Source organism: Molossus molossus, unplaced genomic scaffold, assembly GCF_014108415.1.
Source record: "Molossus molossus isolate mMolMol1 unplaced genomic scaffold, mMolMol1.p scaffold_m16_p_21, whole genome shotgun sequence".
Lineage (NCBI taxonomy): Eukaryota > Metazoa > Chordata > Mammalia > Chiroptera > Molossidae > Molossus > Molossus molossus.
Window position 1 is genome coordinate 12,398,573 of NW_023425357.1, and position 22,215 is coordinate 12,420,787.

The 22,215-nt window shown below is 52.3% G+C and overlaps 1 protein-coding gene and 1 non-coding gene across 2 annotated transcripts; one reads left to right on the top strand and one right to left on the bottom strand.

Moving 5' to 3' along the window:
* Positions 1–37: 37 nt before the first annotated feature.
* BCKDHA (branched chain keto acid dehydrogenase E1 subunit alpha) lies at positions 38–21,653 on the top strand. Its single transcript, XM_036275768.1, has 9 exons — positions 38–155; positions 9,698–9,877; positions 9,981–10,067; positions 14,939–15,047; positions 17,129–17,290; positions 19,551–19,757; positions 19,933–20,074; positions 20,233–20,404; positions 21,117–21,653. Exons 1-9 carry the CDS (start codon positions 48–50, stop codon positions 21,285–21,287), a joined length of 1,338 nt encoding a protein of 445 aa, XP_036131661.1. The 5' UTR covers positions 38–47; the 3' UTR covers positions 21,288–21,653.
* On the bottom strand, positions 14,245–14,348 carry LOC118639639. Its single transcript, XR_004961219.1, has one exon. It is a non-coding gene; the product is annotated as a U6 spliceosomal RNA (small nuclear RNA).
* Positions 21,654–22,215: the final 562 nt, after the last annotated feature.

Here is a 22,215-nt window from a genome sequence, read left to right on the forward strand (position 1 = left end):
AGTCTCGCCTAGAAGAGGGGCGGGTCAGCAAGGGGTTGTTAGTCAAGATGGCGTTGTCGGTTGGTGCGGCGCGGCTCTGGGGATCCAGTCGAGGCTTGGGCCAGGCTGGCTTTCTGCTCCTGCGGCGGCTTGGGACTCGGGGGCTGGCTATATCTGTGAGTACCTGAGGCACCGGGGAGTTTTCCCCAGGGGGAATAGGGATGTCACCGCTGTCTTGAGAATGTGGGGTCCCTGCAGAGAGTGAAGGAAGGGCTGTCACAGAAGGGACAAGGGTTGGGAGAACCACTTGGAGAGGACGAGCAGAGGAAGAACTACCACTTCCTTAGGAGAGGAAAAGTGAAGCAGCTCATTTGGGGGACTCGAGAGACGCGGGTTCAACTTGGAGAGAGTGAGGGGGTTCCTCATGAGTTGCCACCCATCCCCAGGGGAGCGGTGGCCGCATGGAGGGACCTGGGAAGAAGGCTAGACCTTTGCCACCGGGATTGGGGAGCACAACTGCCTCATTAAGAGGAAGGACTTTCTTCTGGGTTAAGATCCCCTTCCCCCACTTCAAAGAGGAGACTAGAGAGATGTCTCCCGTCTTGGGCTTTTAAAAATAGCGCCCTGTAGTTCTTTGCTCCTTTGCTCCAATCCTGATTTTAAAATGAATTGCGTAAAAAAGTCGTTTGATCCTGTGCCCCCTAGTCAAATGCTAGGGCAGGGACGTTGTCTGTGGTGGTCACACTACAGGGGAGATGATCAATAGATATTTGTTGAACTCATGAGAGAAGAGGAGGGAAAGAAGTCCACAGAGAGTAGTTGTTCTTGATTGGGTTGCAGCCAACGTCTCCAACTCCCTCCTCCCTTGATATATGAAGAGTTCGGAGAAACAGGATGTTACAGAACGCTACCCTAGGTATCCAGGTTGAATCACCCTGGGAGCGGAGACCCCCCCTCCCCCCAGCCCCCTTGGTCTCCTTGCGGTTATACCTACCCAAGTAGCCAAATCACATTGTCCTCTCCCTCTAAGGGCTGCTAGCCGCTCACCCATAAATCCCCTATGTAACCCTGCCTGTTAGAGATACCGGCGCTAACCCCACCTTAGGAGCCAGCCCGGCAGGTAACTGCTCAATAAAGTTCTCTTGCCTGAACCCAGGTGTGTTCCTCCGTCGGCGGAACTTTCAGTTCTGAAGCTCGATCATGTTAGTTCACAAGCTCGCTGGGTCTAATTTACCCCTCTGTAAAATGCTAACAGTGGCACCTCATAGGGTTGTTGTGGAAATTAAGTATGTAGAATGCTAAGAACTGGATCTGGCGTATGATAAGAGCAATAGGAATGTTTCCGCTTTTGAAAGTGAGGATGGAGGGAAGGGAAGGAGAAGAAAGGTGACTTTGAGAGGGCCTGGATTGATGAGGGTCCTGGAGGGAAATCTGTCAAAAGTTTGTGGGATTGGGCCTGACCCTTGACCCCCCAATCCAGAAGGAAGAAAAGCTAGAAGTTGTGGGAAGAAGCTCTATAAATTGGGAGAAACGGGAGGAGGGTGAAGAGAATGGGCCAAGAAGAGGGGAGGGGTCCTAGGAAGGCACGGGTGACTGGAGCAGGATGAGAGTAGGGCAGTCCCCTGCCTTGGGGTTGGTCTCTGTCGGTTATTTTTTTGAGCAGTCAGATCCTCTGTAGCTGATCTCAGTCCCAGGAGCCTATTGGCTGGGCCAGTGGGGCGGGAGGTGGGCAGAACTGGGGCAGGAGTAGGGAAAGGTCATTTGTGACCGAATAAATCAGCTTGCTTCTGGTTCAGTCTCCCTACTGCCCTTCCCACTTGATTTCCCTCCTTCATTTTGCGGGGAGGGGTGGGGGGAAAGGAGGAGTAAGTCTTTCAGAATCCTGCTTTTTATGTATGTATATCTAAAATTTATGTATTTTTGGAGTCTTGGTTTTTCTTCCTCACTTTTATTTCTCCCACTTATTCTTTCTAAAATTAAAAATGATACCCCCCCCCCCTTTTTTTTTGAGTGGAGGGAAGGAATAGGAGCATTTAGTCAAAGAAGATTTTAAACCAGGGCTGTCGTATAGAACTTCTTGTGATGATGGAAGTGTTCTATATCTGGGCTCAGTACAGTGGCCACCAACCACACGTGGCTACTGAGTACTCGCAATATAGGTACTGCCACTGAGGAACTGAATTTTTCACTTTACAGGTGGTCTCCAAATTACAGTGGTTTGACTTAACAGTTTTTCGATTTCACAATGGGGAGAAAGCGATACACGTTCATTAGAAACCTTACTTTGAATTTTGATCTTTTCCTGGACCAGCAATATGTGGTTTGATAGTCTGGTTGTCTTGGGCAGCCGCCTGAGGCTACAGCTCTCAGTCGGCCATACCATCACGAGGGCAAACAACCGTAGTGTACACTGTGGCCAGCGTATTTTGGATATTGTTTTGTGTTTTCACATCCCATTATGTCTACAAAAGGTCCATCTATTTTCTCCTGCTTCTGGTGAGAGGAAAAAAAAGAAGGCAGTTACTCTTAAGATGAAACGCAAGATAATGCCCAGCTGTAGGCTGATGTAAGTGTCCTGAGCACATTTAAGGTAGGCTATGATGTTCAATAGGTTAGGGTTGGGTTTTTTTTTAATATCTATTTTTTCTATTTCTACTTTTATTCTTTTTTTTAATCCTTACCGGAGGATATTTTTCAATTTATTTTCAAACAGAGTGGGAAGGAGAGATAGAGAGAGAGAAAGAAACATCAATGTAAGAGAGACACATCAATCGGTTGCCTCCCGCACGACCGTGACCAGGCCCAGGGACCAAACTGCAACCAAGGTACGTGCTCTTGACCAGAATCGAACCTATGACCCTTTGATCCACGGGCCGACACTCTAATTGCTCAGCCAAACCAGCCAGGGCTCTATTTCTACTTTTAAAAAATAGTTTATTGAGAGGAAGGGAGAGGGAAAGAGAGAGAAACATTTATGTGAGAGCAAAACATTGATTGGCTGCCTCCTGCACACCCGCTACCAGGGATGGAGCAGATCAAACCAGAAACGTGGGCATGTGCCCTGGCCAGTAATCGAATCAACAACCTTACGGTACATGGGACGATGCCCAACCAACTGAGCCACACGGGCCAGGCTGGTAGGTTAGGTGTTTTAAATACATTTTCAGTTTATGATTATTTTCAACTTACGATGGGTTTATTGGTACATAACCCTATTGTAAGTCAAGGAGCATCTGTATTTCATTTTATTTTTTTTATTAAAAAATTTTTTTTCTTTATTGATTTCTTTTAGACAGGAAGGGAGAGGGAGAGAGAGAGAGAAACATTGATGAGAGGGAACATGGATTGGCCGCCTCCTACAAGACTCTGACTGGGGATCAGGCCCACAAACTTGGCAAGTGCCCTGACGGAATCAAACCGGTAACCTCTTGGTGCACGGGTTGATGCTCAACCACTGAGCCACACTGGCCAGGCATATATTAAAATTTTTTTTTTTATCCTCACCCGAGGACATTTTTTCGATATTTTGTTCAGATAGAGTGGGAGGGAGGGAGAGAGAGAGAAACATTGACGTGAAAGGGACACATCGAGTGGTTGCCACTCACAACCAGGGCTGGGGACAAACTGCAACCGAGGTACGTGCCCTTAGCGGGAACTGAACCCGGGTCTCTCTGGACCGCAGGCCGATGCTCTAACTGCTGAGCCAAACTGGTCAGGGTGGGCATGTATTTAATTTTAATTAATTAAAATTTAAGTAAGCTACAGGTGTCTGCTGGCTGCTATATTGGATGGTGCAGTTTGATCTTGATCAAAGTGGAGCCAGGAGATAGTGGCTTGGGGGAAGGTGGGGAGGCTGTGCTGTAGTGGACAGGTTGGGTTTTGGGGGCAGGTTGGGTTGGGAAGAAGGCTGAGGCTGCCTTCTCCCTGCCTGCTTGCCCCTCCTTTCACTTTGGAGGTGTTTGCCTGATTCTGCTTCCCTTCCTCCCCCTCCAGTTGCTGGCAGATGTTTTAGTACTCAGGGAGAAGAGGAGTAAGGAAAACTTGATTGTGTAGGTGTCCTGAGTCAGTTTCTCAGCCACCACCCCAAGAAGCAAGTGGAACCTTGGCCAAGTCACTTCACTTTTCTGAGCTTAGCAAGTGGGTGACTAGAGTCCCTGCCCTGTTGGAAATCAGGGAGCACCTAGAGCTTGGTCTGTGAAAATTAGCAGTAATGTTATTTTTCTGACCCAGCTGTTCAGGCAGCCTGTCCAAGGGCTCCAGTGTCCTGTGCAGTGTCTCCAAGTGGTTGGTGTCCAGTGTGTATGGTGGGGTGAATGAAGATGGACATTACTGATTTCCTAACCATGTGTGTCCATCTCCCTCTTGGCTTGTGTCTTAAGGAAACCAGTCTCTCTTTTCACATCATGAAGTATTTTGTAATTTACAGCGCCCACTCACACCTATTATTATATTTACTTTTTTAAAATTTATTTTTATTGTTGAAAGTATTACAGATGTCCCTCCTTGTTTCCCCAGTAACACCCTCCTCCCTGCTCCTGCCACCTCCTGCCTTCCCCACACTGTTGTCTCTGTCCATTGGTTATGCATATATGCATGTAAGTTCTTCAGTTTATCTCTTCCTGTCCCCCCATTATTATATTTAATATAGCCACGCTGCAAGGTATCTACTGGTAGTTTTCTCTCGTTACTGGTGAGGAAACTGAGGCTCAAAGAGGTGAGGTCTGAACCTGGAGCTCTAGACCCCAAAGCCCAGTTTCTTTTCATAGGACCAGGCTGTCAGAAGGGGAGAGTATTAGGGCTTTGGTTTAGGTCTTGCAACATCCTGCTTAGTCTAGTCTTGACTTGTATCACCAGTCCCTGCCCGGGTCAGCTGGTAGGAAGCTGGGGGACAGAGCTGGCCTCAGCCCTTTCCCACCCTCCCTCGGCCCCACTGGCCTTTCCCCCTTTTTTGGATGAGCCCTTCTACCTGGAGGTCTCTGTAGGGATACACTCCTTCAGATGTCAGCTGACAGACCACTTCCTCAGAGAAGCTTTCCCGCCCTCAGCACCATCTCCATCTGTAAAATAGGGACCACTGTCATACCCCTTCAGAGATGTGAGAATGAAAGGGAATGGTTCTTAGGAGGCACTTACCACATATACTTTGTGCTCAGTAAGGGTTTCTCTTCAGGGACTCCAGGGACGATGCTGGGGAACAATGGCCTCCTTCAGGGCTCCACACCTCCAGAGCCTGGGAGAGCATATTGCTGCTCGGGCTCCCGGGTCCCAGAGACTAGAGGAAGCCTGGTTAGTCACACTTCCCTGGCCTCCCTGACCAGCTCTCCCAGGAGGCCAGGTGTCCGATGAGGCTGCTGACATTTCCGAGCTGGAAGCAAAGCCAGGACTCAGCACTGTGGGCTGTTTGAGGGCAGAGTGCCTCAGACCCCAGGAGGGAGCTGGTCTGGGTGGCCTTAGCGTCCTACACACAGAGGACTCGGTTAACTGGCCCATCTGCCATGCCTTCCGTGGCTGACCCCACCTCCCTCACCAGCCTCCTCAGGCAGGAGTGGTCAGGCTGCCTCGCTTTGTATGCCGACATCACCACTCACGATCTCTGTGAGCCTCGGGGCCACCTGCTTTACTGCGGTGTGATAATAGTGCCTGTCTCACCTGGCTGTGTGGGTTCATTGAGCACACAGGCAGAAAGACAGTGCCCAGGCCCTGGCAGTCCCGTGTGCACCGAGGGGTCACCGGTTCGATTCCCAGTTAACTGTTGTTATTAATGTGATGCAGCCATACTGGTCTCCAGCGTGCCAGGGTGCCAAGCTCTCTTCCCTTGCCTCAGAGCCCATTCCCAAGGACTGAAGTGTTCTTCCCCCAGCCTTTGCCTGGCTTGTCCCTGCTTGTCCAGCAGGCCTCAGCTCCACCTTCTCTAGGAAGATTTTCCTCCTGCTCCATCTGATGTTGGTAGTGAAAGATTCCCCTAGAGCTATGGCAGGGCTTTATACCACCATGCCTGTGGAGTAGCAATTAATTTTTCCACAAGGGGACGCAGGGTCAGGGTGACTGTCTCTTGCCAAAGATAACATAGCTGGAAAGGGACAAAGTCAGGATTCAGACACAGGCAGTGTAACTCTAGTGTCTCTCATCCTGCCCTGCCCTGTGTTAACTACTCAACTATCCTGCCTCCTTTTTTTCTTTTTAAATCCTCACCTGAGGATATTTTTTCCATTGATTTTTAGAGAGTTGAAGGGAGGGAGGGAGTGGTGAGAGAGAGAGAGAGAGAGAGAGAGAGAGAGAGAGAGAGAGAAACATCCATGTGAGAGAGATACATCAATTGGTTACCTCCTGTGCGTGCTCCAACCAGGGCCAGGGATTGAACCTGCAACACAAGTATGTGCCCTTGACCAGGAATCGAGCTCATGACCCTTTAGTCCTCAGGCCTATGCTCTAACCACTGAACCACACCACTCAGGGCTGAGCTCACTCCTCTCGATTGTAGTTTGTGTTCAGTGTTTGTCATCCATCCTTTCCTGTCATCTCCAGCCTTCAGTTCAGGCCCGACTTGGAATAAATATCTACCTGTTTGACAGCAGTTGTCAAACACACTTGTCATCTGCTTGTGTATATTGCGTCTCCATCATGTGCCAGGTGCTATGCTGAGTACCCATCAACCCTCACAGCCACCCTTGAGATAGGTGCTCATACCATTCTGTTTATGCATGAGGGAACTGAGGCTCAGGGAGCTCGTTACACAGCCAGGGGACACAGTGGTCTGCTCAAGTCCATGCCCTTCACCTTAGTGCAGTAGGCAGTGTCTCCATGAGGGGCCACCCCAACATTCACCTGTTGGGCAGACTGGACCATCCAGAGCAGGCCTCCCTGTTTCCTGTGTGGTGGGAGAGGATGTGAGTTCAGGGCTTTGTGTTAATCTGTGTAGCCTCTGCCACTGTAAGTCCTTGGCCAACAAAAGAAAAAGTGGGTGGAGTCGCATCCTTCCTCTGCAGGCATTTACCACCCTCTCCCATAGATTGTGGAGCATTTCTTCAGGACCCGGCACTGCTGAGCCCCGTGGAGCACTGCATCAGCACAGTAACCTTGGGGTGGCCCAGGAGAGAAGGGGCACAGCCAAGGCTCAGCTTCATTGTGTGGGGTGTACCATGGTGCCCTGACAGTAACTGTCGAGTCTCCAGAGACAGAGTCCTGTCCTGACACCCTGGCTTGTTCTGAGACCCGAGATCCTATGATCCTGACCCCTGTGGACCTCTAAACTATCCTCTTAGAGCCCTCCTTGGATTGCAGCCCTCGTTCCATCTGGGTCTCCCCTGGGCCTCAGTCCTTCTCTGGAGTGTCTGCCGGGGCCACCGTCTGGCATCACAATCCAGTCTGAGGTGCAGCCAGTCCTTCTCCCCAACTCCTCTTTGCCCTGTCTTCCTACTGGGGTGCCAGTCATTTCCCTTTTTCCCATTTCCTAACCTTCTAGATTTTGTCTTTTACCTTCTACCAGTTTTCGAGCACATAGTATGTCCCCCACCTGTACTGAACCCTTTGTGTGCCTTATGTTAGGAGCTTCCTGCAGCAGCCCTCTGCAGCCTTTTCACAGAGGGGGATATTTAAAGAAACACAGCGTCTAGCAGAGGGCCACACAGTGAGCTAAGCTAAGAAATTGGAACCCAGGCCAGTGGGACTCCAGAGCCAGTGAATAACCACTCATCTATCTGTCTGTTCAGTAATTGCTGTCGGTTGCCCACTCTAACTGACCTGGACATGATCCCTGCCTTCCGAGAGCTTGTGATGTGTGTGGGAGACAGAACAACACAAAAGGATCCTCTAGGTGGATGGAAAGGTCCGGCCATGTGAGCGCTCAAAGTGGGAAGGACAGCCTGCTCAGAGGAGTTTGGTCTGTAGAGTTTAGCTACTTCCCTCACAAGCAGAGGGGAAGTCTGCCATGATGTCAAGCCTGGACCTGCCCTGCTGTTGGGAGTGTAATTTCCTTGATTTCTTCATAAAGTATAATCACAGATAAATGCACACGTGTTCACACTGCCCTCTGGAACCTTGGATGGCTTCTTCGCTGCAGTTAAAGGAGAGAGGGAGAGGGAGCACACTTGGGCGCCCAGTGTGAGGTCCAGCTCAGGGTAAACCCAGTTGTTCTTCTTTAGCTCCTGTTGGAGGTGAAGCCACCATTATGAGCTGAGAGGGATCTGGTGACCAGTGGGAGGTACAGATGTGGTGGACATGTGCAAACCAGGCCAGCAATGGCATTTGGGTTAGGAGCATGGGTCTTGGGGTCTGAATGTCAGCCCTGCCCAGGTGTGAAGCCAGTCCTGACTGACTGATTTAGTTTTAGCTCTGTGGCCCGGTACGGGGTATTTTACCTCCCTGAACCATAGTTTTCTCATCTACTCAAGGGCAATAGTAAGATTGTGCACGCAGAGTTCACCTGGCACCAGCAAGTGCTTAATCACGGAGAGCTGTTCCATACTGAGGCCAGTTCAAGGTTAGCTCAAGAGCTAAGAGGTGGAATTGGTTCACATCCTGTCACACATGGAGGCTGCTCACGGGCTTTCCCAGCCAGTCTTCCTCCTGTGCGAGCAGGCGTGATGCTCCCCACAGAACTCTCCCTGCCGCTCTGAGCTCCTCCTAGGTTCCACAGGGGACACGCCACTCCTCACATTTTGCCTTTTGCATGTTCTGTTCCCCTGATATCGAATGCTCTTTCCCAGACTCTTAGATGTCCTTCAGGTCTCAGCTCTCATTTCCCTTCCTCAGAGAAACCCGCCCTCTTTCCACTCTGCTGTACGAAGCCCCATGGCTTCTAGGAGAGTGTGACTCTGACTCACCCTTATCAGTACTGTTCAGCATCTGTCTTCCAGAGGGGTCCCCAGAACCCTGACAGGGCTTGGAATGAAGCAGGTGCTCAAATATTTGTTGAGTGAGTCAGGCGGGGCTTGTGGAGGGAGTTAGGCCTGGCGTGGAGGGCGTTGATGCATGGGGAGCAGTTTTCCAGGTTATGGGGGAAGAGGTAGGAAAGAGATGAAAGCAGTGATGCAGTGTAGAAATGATAATATTGTTGAGCATTTACTATATGACTTATAAGTGCTCTGCTAACATTTTATATGCATGATCTCATTTTAGCCTAGCAACATTTTCATGAGGTGTTCTCCATTTTACAGATGAGAAAGGGTTAGTCACTTTCCCTTAGTCACCCAACAAGGGATTTAAATCCAGGCAGCCTGACTCTTTAAGAACTCACAGACTTAGCTCTATTCTGGGTTGCCTTCCTGGTGGGTACAGGGATCAGTAAAGAGCTCATCTGGCTGACTTGAGGGCACCGTGCAGGGGTATCTGTGCCTACGGTAGTGTGGGTGATTGAGCTATAGGGGTCTCTATGGCCAAACTGGGGAAGCCTTGAATGTTGGGGTGAAGAGTTTGGGACTCTGATAATAATAATAGCTGCCAGTTCTTGAACTGTCTGTCACTTTATTGAATCATTTAATCTTTACAACAACCCTGTGGGATAGATGTTATTTTCACCCCAGTTGGATGAGGACTTAAGACACAAAGACGTTCTAGTAACTTGCCCAAGGTTATGCAATGGGAAAGTGGTGGAGCAGGAATTCACACCCTGTGGGTCAGGCCCCAGAGTGCACCTGGGTCATAGCAGCTTAACCATCAGGTTATACTGCCTGTCCCCGTGGTGCTGCTCCTGACTCAGGTGTCCCTCCTTCCCTCCCAGCACCCCCAGAAGCAGCAGCAGCACTTCTCATCCCTGGATGACAAGCCCCAGTTCCCCGGGGCCTCGGCGGAGTTCGTAGACAAGCTGGAATTCATTCAGCCCAATGTCATCTCTGGGATCCCCATCTACCGTGTCATGGATCGGCAGGGCCAGATCATCAACCCCAGCGAGGATCCCCATGTGAGAAGCTGCCTCCCCCACCCCCTGCCTCCCGTGCTCAGGTCCCTTGCCATGTCCTGTCTGGTCCCAATGGCCCTACGTTTCTCTGTGCCTCCATCCGCAGCTGCCACAGGAGAAGGTGCTCAAGTTCTATAAGAGCATGACGCTGCTCAACACCATGGACCGCATCCTCTACGAGTCCCAGCGGCAGGTGCGTGGGGACAGGCTGGAGGGGAGCTTGGAATCACCTGAGGTCCCCCTACTTGTATGTGGGCCAAAAGACAGCTCCCAATGAAGAGAGTGGAATGGAGAGCCTTTGTCTTGGGGTCCTTAGAGTTCTTGGGGTTCTGGAGGGAGAATGTGGGAAGGGCCCTGCCCAGGGACAGCAGGATGGACCAGATCATTGAAAACACCTGTGCACCAGGCTGGGGGCTTAGCTGTGTAGGGAGAAGGCAAGTAGGAGATGTGAAGACCCCTTTCTTGGGAGCTCACGGTCCTGAGAAACAGGGTGGCCCTCGGTGTTTCCCAGAGTGCCCATGTCAGACACGCTGTGATCCTCAGCCGGCAGAGACCCAGTCAAAGGGAATTTATTGACTCAAGTAACTGCAAGTCCAGAGGGCACAGCTGGGTCCGGGGGCTCAAAAGATGTCACCAGACCCTTTTCTCTCTTAGTGTCTTTTCTCTTCTCCTTTGCCTTGGCTTCCTTCATTCTCAAGCAGCAGTGGTCTCTGGAAGCTCCAGACTCATGGAGAGGTGTCAGAGAAAGTGTTCAGCGTCCAATTAAAGTTCTCATCTCCACTGGCTTTGCAGCCCTGGGAAAGCTCCTCAACCCTCTCAGCGCTTCAGTGTCCTGATCTGCGAGGGGTTGCCGTGAGGGTTGATGGTGGCACATGGAGTGGCCTTAGGAACAGTGAACTTGGTGTTTATTCAGCCCATGAGAAATATTAGCTATTATTTGTTGTGATCTTACCAGCCTCACAATAATTAAACCTTCCCCTTAGCGGTGGAAAGAGTGTCTGTTCCCTAATGTTCCAGCAGAAGGCCCGGGGCTGCTGCTCATTGGCCAGGCTTTGGTCACAGACCCTTCCCTGAACCAGCCCCTGTGACAGGCCTGGCTGGGGCCATGTGCCCATCCCCAGGAACCAAGGGAGTAGAGGAGCAGACTGAGAGCATTAGTGCTGGGTTCCTGTTAGAAAAGGGGGAGAATATGGGCACGTAGGTCCTCAGATGTCACCTGGGTGAGGAGTGTGGTTGGGTTTGGAAATTTACATTTGCATCAAGCCCCCAGGTGACTCCGCTGGGATCTAAAGCATGAGGCCCACTGGCCTAGAGGACAGGACTGAGCAGACCAGGCAGGCAGCCTACACCCAGACTCTTTGCTCTCCAAGTTAGGGTAGTGGCTCCACCCTCCCTAGAAACTCCCTTTGGCTCCCATGTCCACAGGATCATGTCTGGCCCTTCCTGTCCATCCTGTCTCCTATTCCACTGTGGCCTTGGCAGTCTACTCTCCTCTCCACAGCCTCAGGCCAGGCCAGACCACCTTCCCACCCTCACCATGCCTAGGCCCCTTCCTGCCCCTACGTTGGCTGCACAAACAGGCTTTGGAACCCACGGCCATGGGTCCAATAACAACTGATTTTAGGCAGGTGATTTTTCTAGTTTTTGTCTCAGTTTCTTTGGTATATAAAAAATATAAAATAAAAAAATGGGGATAACAAGAGAACCCACCCCATAGGGTTGGGGTAGGAATTCTGTGAGAACTAGCATGTAAGGCCTCTTGCCCATTGGCTGACACAAGAAGCCCTCAGTGAGCTCAACTCATCCATCAGGGTTCAGTCTGTTAGCTAGGATTACTTCCACATGCAAGTAACAGACCTCTTCCAGTCCTCCCCCTTCAAAAAAATCCTAACAAAAATAAACAGCTTCAACAGATTAAAAGTTTTTTCTCTTGCATAAAAGAAATCTGGAAACAGTTGGTCTGGCCTGGTATGGTGGCACCACAATGTCATTGGATACCCAGTATTGATTTCTAGCCTAGAGGGGCCCTCGTGAACATAATGTAATGGCTGCTGGTGCTCCCTCCATCACCTCTCATTCCAGGCAGGAAGTAGAGGGATGATGGAAAGTCAGACATGGCACATTTCAGGTATCTCCCACAGCCACCTGCATAGAACTTTCCAGGTGGTCCTAATATCTCACATTTCATTGGTCACTCTTAGCTACAAGGGAGGAGAAACGTAGTGCTGTAGTCTGGGCAGTTGCTGCCTGCAGTGGAATGAGATCTCTGTTAGCAAAGAGGAAGAGGGGTAGACTGCTGGGTGGCAGCCAGTGACTGCCAGTAATCCAGGTCCTGGTTCCTCAGGGGGCTCCTCTCAGGCTCCTCCCCTCGCCAATCTCACAGCCTGGCCAGCACTGGCATCCACCCACTCAACTTGGCTCTGGGAAGTCAATTACCTTTTAATTGGCTCCCCACTTAGAAGGAAGCATTATTCATCTGGTTCCCCCACTATTACAGAAGCCAGGCCTGCAGAACACATGAAGACTATGCAGAGGGCATCCTACAGGTGCCAGCCCAGGGTCTCTCTTTCACTGCACATGTAGTTCTGGGGGTTCATGTCTGTCTTTATGCCAGGGACTCCCCAGATCTCCAACTAGACTTCACCTCTTAGCCCAGATCTATTTGGCTTCTTGTCCTGATGTCCCACACCAGGTTCAGCCTGTCCAAACTTGGCCTCAGCATCTGCCCCCCAGACCTGCTCCTCTTCCTCCCTTAGGCCAGTTCTCAGTGAAGGGTGCCATCATCCACCCATTTGCCCAAACTGGAGACCTGCATTTAATTCCTGTCTCCTCCTTCCCCCCACCCCTGCTATCACTGTCTCCCTCATTCACTCTGTCCCTAGGCACTTAGTTAGAAATCCATTTTGCTGCTCAGCGGCACCAACATGGGTGAGTTGGCTTTCATCGTGTGCTTGTTGCCTCATGTCCAAAGATGGCTGCCACAGGCCCAGGCTTCACAGCTGTGTGCCAGGCAGGAAGAAAGGCAGGGCAAGGGCTGGCACCAGCTACAGTGGTATTTTTTTTTTTTTTATCAAGAAAGCAAAAGCAGACTTCCACTTAAGTCTCCGTCTAGAGCTGTGTCCTGTGGCTCTGAGGGAATCTAACATTTGGCTTTTCCAGGCTCTGGGCTTGGGCACCAGTGTAGCCAGCCAGGAGGGTCTGCCACTCCCTAGTACCACTGACTGCTGCTTTTCTTTTCTTTGTTTTAATTCTCACCCGAGGATATTTTTCTATTTATCTGCAGATAGAGTAGGAGGGAGGGAGAGAGAAGGAGAGAGAGAAACATCAGTGTGAGAGAGACACATCAACTGGTTTCCTCCCGCATGGCCCCAGCCAGGGATGGGGATGAACTGCAACCAAGGTACGTGCCTTTGACCGGAATCAAACTCGCCACTCCTAGGTCCACGGGCTGAAGCTGTAACTGCTGAGCCAAACTGGCCAGGGCTCTTTTATTTTTAATTTAATTTTTCAATTACAGTTGATATTCAGTATATTAGGTTCAAGTGTACAGCATAGTGGTCAGACAAACATGTAATTTATGAAGTGTTCTGCCCAATAATTCAAGTACTCAGCTGGCACCACACATAGTTATTACAATATTGTTGACTGTATTCCTTATGCTGTACTTAACATCCCCGTGACTATTTTGTAACTACCAATTTACCCTTCTTTAAAAAAATTTTTTTACATATTGATTGAATTTTAGAGAGAGACATATCGATTTGTTGTTCCACTTATTTATGCATTCATTGCTTGCTTCTTCTTTTAAAAAATATTTTTTTGTTAATTCTCACCAAAGGATTTTTTAAACTTGATATTTAGAGAGACTGCAAGGGAGGAAGGATGGAGGAAGAGCAAGGGAGGGTGAGAGAGAAGAACATCGATGTGAGAGAGACACATCAATTGGTTGGGGCTGGGGAATGAACCCTTGACCCTTTGGTGCACAGGCCGACAGTCTAACCACCGAGCCACACTGGCCTGAGCCATTGGTTGCTTCTTGTATGAACCCTGACCAGATATCAAACCCACAACCTTGGTGTAGTGGGACGATGCTCTAATCACCTGAGCTACTTGGCCAGGGCTGTTTATATTTTGTTTGTTCACTAATTTCATTCTTTAGATTCCACATATAAGTGAAATCATATGATACATGTCTTTCTCTGACTTATTTCACTTAACATAATACCCTCTAGGTCTATCCATGTTATTGCAAATTTCATTCTTTTTTATGGCCAAGTAATATTCCATTGTATATACGTACCACATCTTCTTTATGCACTTGTCTATTGATAGGCATTTGGGTTGCTTACATATCTCGGCTATTGTCAATAAAAAATATGGAACACTTCCTGAATTTGCATGTTATTTTTGCCTAGGGGCCATGCTAATCTTTGTATCATTCCAGTTTTAGTATATGTGCTGTCAAGTTGAGCACGCTAACTGCTTCTTAAGGTACTCAACCATCCACTCCTTTCCCTCCTTGTCAGCACTCCCAGGCCAGGCCACTGCCCCTCTTGCATGGCTTGCTGCACTCAGTCTGGTTTCCTCCATCCATTTCCCACAGAGCAGCTTGAGAGACCTTTCTGAAACATTACTCCCCAAAGAGATCTGTGGGCAGGTTTCCACTATTCTCGGTGAAGTCCAGATGTTCTCATTCCCTGCACTACCTGGGTTCTGCGTCTGTCTCCTGCCTTATCCTTCCCCACCCCTCCCACTTCATGGCCTTTGTTCTCTCTGCCTGGAAACCTCCACCCACTGCCACTTTTGCTCAGCTTAGGCATTGCTCCTGGTGCTCCTCCCTGGTGGGGTGAGTATGTCCTTATGGCTCCTGCCACACAGTCCCCTCACTTTAACCATTCTGGCAGTTCTCCATGAAAGCCAAAACCCCAGCGTGGCTTGGCCCGGAGTGGCCTTCAGGAAGTATCTGCCGATTAATAGAGTCATCAGATGGTCAGGATTTGAATGGTTCTCTGTGGTTGTCCAGTGTAACTGATCCCGGGCCTCTGGGCCCTTCTCTATCCCCAGGGCCGGATCTCCTTCTATATGACCAACTATGGTGAGGAGGGGACGCACGTGGGGAGTGCAGCAGCCCTGGACAACACGGATCTGGTGTTTGGCCAATATCGGGAGGCAGGTACGTCTGCCTATAGCCTGGCCTTTTGGGGAGCACAAGTCAGAGGCCTGGGTCTGTAGCCCCCACCGAGGCAGGTCAGGCTCAGTTCCTCCTGGTAGGAAAGCCCGGCCCACATTAGTTACCCCATGTGCTTGCTCTTCAAGGAGTGGCGTGCTGCCAGGGAGGTCCAAGGAGCTAGAGGAAGAACTTTCCAAGCAAGAAGGAGCCAAGCCAGATATAGCAGTTTGGGTAGGTGTGGGCTTCCTCTCTGTGGAGCCAGGCACTGTTGTGGTTAAGAACCTGTGCTCCTAACTGGTCCATGGCTACCAGTTGTCGGATTCGGGGCAAGGCACTTTCCTTCTCTGAATGTCAGTTTTTTCATCTCCAAAATCAAGATGACGATGGTATTGTAACTCCTGCACTGGGGTGTTGCTGGGAGCATTCAGTGAGGGCAGGCCTCGCTGCAGGTGGGCCCATCCACACAGTGCGGGCTCTGCTGGCCTCTGCCGGCGCTGCAGCCTTCAGGGACCAGAAGCAGATGGGAAGGCCTGGTGGGTCCCAGCTCACTTCTAAGAGATCGAGTGCATGGAAGGAAGGATCAGAGGCTAGGGCTGAGGAAAATCAATATGCGTAAAAGAGTGATTGGGGTAAAGGGGTTAGCCTGGGGAGCTGAGTGGGGTGGTTTCAGACTGGTTGTTGGTATGGGGGCCTTGCAAGGGAGCCTTTCTCCTGGGGTGCCAGGGAGGCAAATCTTAAGCCTTCCTCTTAGATACTTCATGACCGTGGGCATGTTGCTTAACTGCTCCTTAGTTTTCCCATGTACAGTGGGAGATGGTGAACCCTCTCAACATGGCTGTTGAGGGGGTTTGTGGGATAGATGATGCAAAGCCATTAGTACAGGGCCTGGCGTGGGGTGAGGACTCAGTGTTGGAGGTGAGGTGTGAGTGGAGCCTCTCATCGTGAGACAGCTTTTCAAGAGGGAGGCAGGACCTGGCCAGGCTGGCAGTGCAGAACCCTCCCTGGACTAGCATGTTCTGGTCCACTCTTGGACTGTCTACTTCCCTTTCCGTGGCACCAGACCCCCATCCCACTTGCAGGACGACAGACGACGCCCTGTGATAGTCTATGGTTCAACATCGTTAGCAAGGAAGATTTCCTCAGACACTGGGCTGCAAGCCAGGCCCCTGCCAGGTTTGCTGACTGCTTCTTGCATGTTTGTCTCTGCTGAGGGCTCCAGGCAGGGCCATGAGGGCCCTAGAATCCTGGTGGCAGCTGGGCTCTCCACACAGGGCTGTTTGGGCCCTTGGCACCACAGGTCAGTGCAGTCTTGCTGCTGAGGACCCTAGCGGTGGGTGAGGTGAGGCAGGCCCTGTGCCCGTCCTTGACTCGCAGTCTCCCCGCTGTGGAGTGGGGAGAACAAAGTACTCTGAACAGCAGTGCCCAGATTGTGCTGCCTGCAGGAAGCCCCCACCAGCCAGGTGAGGCGAGCATCAGTTACCTGTCGAGCCTGGTGGGGGGCATCTACTGGAGATTTTATTTAAGGAAAGGGTTTTGCTGCCATAAACAGGTTTGAGTATTTCCTCTCTAGTCCAGAATAGTGGTCCATACTTCTATTTGGTTCATATGATGATTTTTAAAAGTAATCAAATTAGTTGAAGTGTTTAAAAATAAGGTAGTTTCTCATTTAAAAACAAAGAGCATGCTAGGTTTCTCTCTTTTTTTAAAGAATTGGATGATTTAGCTTCCCTGGGTAGCAATCAGTTGGTTTCCCTCTTTTTTTTTTTTTTTTGTACGTGCCCCCAGCAGGAACCGAACCCGGGACTCAGTGGTCCGCAGGCCAACGCTCTAACCGCTGAGCCAAACCGGCCAGGGCTGGTCTCCCTCTTGAGACAGGTCTGTTCTCTCTGGTCTGCCCACCCGGTTCCTGCACCTACTGGTCCTCTACGCATGCCAGTGTGCCTCCCTGCTCTTGTCCAGCTCCCTTACTGTACAAACGGAAATGAAAGCTCGGGCAGGAAGGACCTTGCCCTGGGTCCCCCACAAGGTTGTTCTGTCCCCCTGACTTCCCCTCCCCCAGTAACTGCTGCCTCCTCCCCATGCAGGTGTGCTGATGTATCGGGACTTCCCCCTGGAACAGTTCATGGCTCAGTGTTACGGCAACGTGAACGACCTGGGCAAGGGGCGCCAGATGCCCGTTCACTACGGCTGCAAGGAGCGTCACTTCGTCACCATCTCCTCTCCACTGGCCACACAGATTCCTCAGGGTGAGGACGCACAGACCAGTGCCGTACCCCTGTGCAGGCCCAGCCCTCCCTCCCAGCGGGGCTTCCTGGTTGGTAGCAGAGTCAGAGTCAGAGCCCTGGTCTGGCCTCCGGACTTGCAAGACCTCTCTTGTCTGGGAGCCTTCAGAGGAGGGCTGTGGTGGCATCCTCACTTGTTTGGCAGGCTTGAGCCAGCCTGACCACACTCTTGGTTCCCGAAACTTGTGTCCACCCCACTTGTCCGTGCACAGACACAGCCAGCTGCGTGTGACTGTGCGTGTCCCAGCTTCCTGGCAGGTCACCCAGCAGGTAGTGAGAAAAGCAGGACTCAAACTATGGGTTGTGTGCCTCCAGAGCCTGGGTTCTTGACCCCAACCCTTCTCTGCCTCAGTCCTCCGAGTCCAGCTTACTAAAGCTTACTCTGGAAGTCCGCAGCACCTAGGGCAATGGGGTGGCTTCTGTTAAAGATGACCATGTGGGAAGCAGACTCATCAGGGCTGGGCCTGAGCCTGTACAGCACAGGGACCATGGAAGCTGACCGCCCTCCAGGGTCAGTCTGGGCTTCGGCTCTCTGCTCAGGGCAACCCAGATACATGAGTTGCTGTGTCTGCTGGGTTTTTGCAGAGTGCCTGGCGCATCAGAAGGCCTCATGCATGTTCGCTCACGGCCTTCTGTTTGGAAACCAGGAGTGAGCCGTTCATGTCTCTGAGGTGGGAGGTGGGCAGGACAGCCTTCTGGGTGGAGGTGGCATTTCTGCTGAAGGTAGTAGGATTTCCAGAAGGCAGGACCCTGGCCCTCACCTTCCTTTTGGGTGACCATTACTTCACTCAGTCGCAAACGCACAGAGTCCCTGCTGTGTGGGTACCATTCTAGGTGCCGTAAACAAGAGACAGGCAACACCCTCAGCCTGCTTGGTGCTGACGTGGGGGTAGGGGAGACAGTAAACAAGGGGGAGTGACCTGCAGAGTGTGTCAGGGTTGATAAGTCCCACAGTGGGAAATGAGGAGGGGAAGGAGGGGTGTGTGATGGGGAGGTGGAGTGGCATTAATAGGTTAACATTTCAATACAGACCAGGAGGCGAGGGGGCAGCCAGCTGGGATCTTGAGGTGGGGCCTGCCTGATATGTTTGAGGTGCAGAGAGGAGCCCAGTGGGACAGCTGTGAATGGGGATGGGGGTCAGTCAGAGAGGTATGGGAGGGTGCAGATCGGTGGGGCCGCAGAGCCTTTGACTTTAACCCGGAGTGGAATGGGGGCCATGGGGCCGTGGGGAGGCGGAGGGAGTCAGCTGTGCGATGACTGGCCTGGCTCACGACCAAGCAGTCCTCTGGCTGCCCCCAAGTAGAAGGGGCCTAGGGTGGACCAGTGAGGTGAAGGAGATGTGGAGAAGGGGTCAGATTCTGGCTCTGTTTTAAAGGTGGAGTAAGTGGGGATGACAAAGAGTTGAGTCAAAGATGATGCTGGCCTTTGGGGCCTGAGGAGTTAGAAGGATAGAGCTGCTGTCAGCTGAGGGGAGAAGACCCTCAGGGGTGGGGCAGGTCAGAGGGGTCAGTTAGAGGGGATATTAGGTCCTCCCCTCCCCTCCCCTCCCCTCCCCTCCCCTCCCCTCCCCTCCCTTCTTTCTTTCTTTCTTCTTTCTCACTCAAGAATATTTTTTCCATTGATTTTTAGAGAGAGTGGAAGGAAAGAGGAGAGAAACATTGATGTGAGAGAGACACATTGATGGGTTGCCTCCTACAAGTGCCCCAGCCTGGGGCTGTGGATCGAACTTGCAATCCAGGTATGTACCCTCGCGCAGGAATGGAACCTGCGACCCTTCGGTGTGCAGGCCAGTGCTCTGACTGCAGAGCCACACTGCCCAGAGCTTTCTTTTTTGAAAAAATATGTTTTTATTGACTTTTAGAAAGAGAGGGAGGGAAGGAGGGAGAGAGAAACATTGATGTGAGAGAAACATTGATGTGAGAGAAACGTTGATTGATTGCCTCCCATATGCATCCCCACCAGGGACTGAACCTGCAACCTGGGCATGTGCCCTGACTAGGAATCAAACCTGTGACTTTTCGTTGCATGGGAGGATGCTCAACCAACTGAGCCGCATTGGCCAGGGCTAATGTCAGGTGTTTTCTTTCCCCTCAGCGTTTGGTGATAGCCAGCTAACTCCCAGAGCCTGGGGTTGTGGTGACGGGGGCGTGTGAGTGTGAGTGTGAGGGAGAGTGAGGAGCAGCTGGGGCTCCGCACCTGCTCACCACCCTCCCCCTGCCTGCAGCGGTGGGGGCGGCCTACGCGGCCAAGCGGACCGATGCCAACAGGATTGTCATCTGTTACTTCGGTGAGGGGGCAGCCAGCGAGGGGGATGCCCACGCCGGCTTCAACTTCGCCGCCACCCTTGAGTGCCCCATCATCTTCTTCTGCCGGAACAATGGTTATGCCATCTCCACACCCACCTCCGAGCAGTACCGCGGGGACGGCATCGGTATGGGCCTGCGTCGGCTCCTCTCCCCACCTGTCTGGCACAGGAAGGGCGCAGGAGACCGTGAACAGAGCGCTGCTCTCTTTGCTCTCCTCTCCTCCCCTTTCCCTCCTTCCCTCATCCCCTGCTCACGGTCCTCATCTGAGCCATGAGGTCTGAGCTGCCTCTCTTCCCACAGCGGCGCGAGGCCCTGGGTATGGCATCCTGTCGATCCGCGTGGATGGCAATGACGTGTTCGCTGTGTATAACGCCACCAAGGAGGCCCGGCGGCGGGCTGTGGCAGAGAACCAGCCCTTCCTCATCGAGGCCATGACCTATAGGTGCCTGCCTCCCCTCATTCCCCAACCAGCCTTGACAGCCACCCTCTTACCATCTTTCCCACCTCGATCACTGGGGTCCCCAAAGCCTGACCCTATCACCCCATGTTGTATCCCCTTCCTTGCCTTTATTCCTTGTCCACACCCCTCCCCTTGGGCAGGATCGGGCACCATAGCACCAGTGACGACAGCTCGGCATACCGCTCTGTGGACGAGGTCAATTACTGGGACAAGCAGGACCACCCCATCTCCCGGCTGCGGCACTACATGGAGAGCCGTGGCTGGTGGGACAATGAGCAGGAGAAGGCCTGGAGGAAGCAGTCTCGCAAGAAGGTAAGGGCCTCCCTCTGTTGGAGAGCTACGGCCCAGGGGTGTGTCCAGTGGTGCATCATGGGAAACCCTGGAAAGGTGTCGGCTGGGATTTGGGGGACATTGAACTGAGACACTCGGGAATCACCCCAGTGGTGTCTGTAAGTGTGGCCCATGGAGCCAGGCTGCCTGGGCACATGGACCTCGGCCACATCCTTGGCACGATGTCTGCCCTCTGCTGTCATCTCTGAAGAGGGATCCTGGGTACCAGCGTCAGGTTGGGGATGAGGTGACTTAATCTGCGTGTGGTGGGAGTGTCCCATGCACAGCCAGCCCGCTGTCCTCCTGCTCTGGTCACCGGGAGTCAGAGGCAGTTGTAGGCCAGAGGTAGGGGCAGACCTGGCGTCGGGCAGCAGTGCGCCCAGCTCTGCCCTAACTGCACTGTCAAGCAGGTCTCCTCTGTGCCTTGGTGTCCTCATCTGTAAGCTGCCCACTTCTTAGGGCTGCTGAGCCTGAAACCATTCCACAGACTTAGGTCAACGCCTGGTCTCACGAAGGAGGGAGATACTGGGACTGGGGGTGTTGATGGGGATGTTAGCTGTCACCACTGTGATGGTCATCGTCCAGCTGGGAACACAAAGGCTCAGAGGGGTTAATGCCTCACTGAGGTCCTATAGGTAGGAGGCAGGACCCTGGGCAGGAGGCCGGCTACCTGTCCACTGTCCCGTGTCCCCAGGTGATGGAGGCCTTCGAGCAGGCGGAGCGGAAGCTGAAGCCTAATCCCAACCTGCTCTTCTCGGACGTGTATCAGGAGATGCCTGCCCAGCTCCGCAAGCAGCAGGAGTCCCTGGCCCGTCACCTCCAGACCTATGGCGAGCACTACCCCCTGGACCACTTCGAGAAGTGAGGCCTGCTCACCCCACCCGACCCATCTCAGGTACCCCAAGAGGCAGCCCCAGACTGAGAGGTGGGGGAAGCTGGCAGGACACCACCCCCTTCCCCAGCCAGCTCCCTCCAAGATCCTCGGGGGCCAGGGCAGTGCTGAGATGGTCAGGGCGGGGCTTCCTCTCACCACCCCTGCTGCTCTAGGCAGTACATTCTGGGGCCCTCTCAGCCTCCACTTTGACTGTGGTTATAGTGCCTTCTCCCAGGGGCTAGACAGGGGTGCCTCCAGGACTGGAAGCCCTCTGGGCTGGGGGCAGGTACGGCCAGTTAGCCTGTGGAACTCACTCAGTGAGAGGGGTCGGCAGGCAGTGAATAAATGGTGTCTGTACATTTGGCTCTCTGCCACCTTTGGTCTGTTTCCTGGAGTGTTGGTGGTGGGAGGAGAGTCCTGCATGACTGGTTTGGACCCCGCCGCTTCAGTTAGCTGAAAAAGGCCGAGGCTGTTGCGATGTCTACTTCCCCTGGAAACTTGCACAAGCTGGAGGGCCAGCTTCAGCAGGGGGGTTCGAGTTGGACGCCTGCTCTTCCGTGGAATGAGGCACACCTGGTATCCAGCAGGGTGGCCAGGAGGTTGTTGGAGCTGGCCCTGTTCAGTAAGGTGGGAAGGGTATCTAAGTGTAAAGGTCAGGGTGTGCAGGGTATGGGTGGCTGAGCTTTGCTCTTCTAAACTTCCTGGGGCCCCACAGGCACAAAGACAACTCCAGACCTCAGAGTGGGAAGTTCATATTTTGAGAAAACATAAAGTAGACACAAAGTCCTCTGCCTCCTGCTGCCCAGTCCCATAGCCTGGGCCAGCCCAGGAGGGGCTCAAACAGCCGTGATTCTGGGACCTCCCCCTTCACATGAAGGCCTAGAAGGAGAGGCTGAGCAAGGGGCAGGCAAGAGGCAGG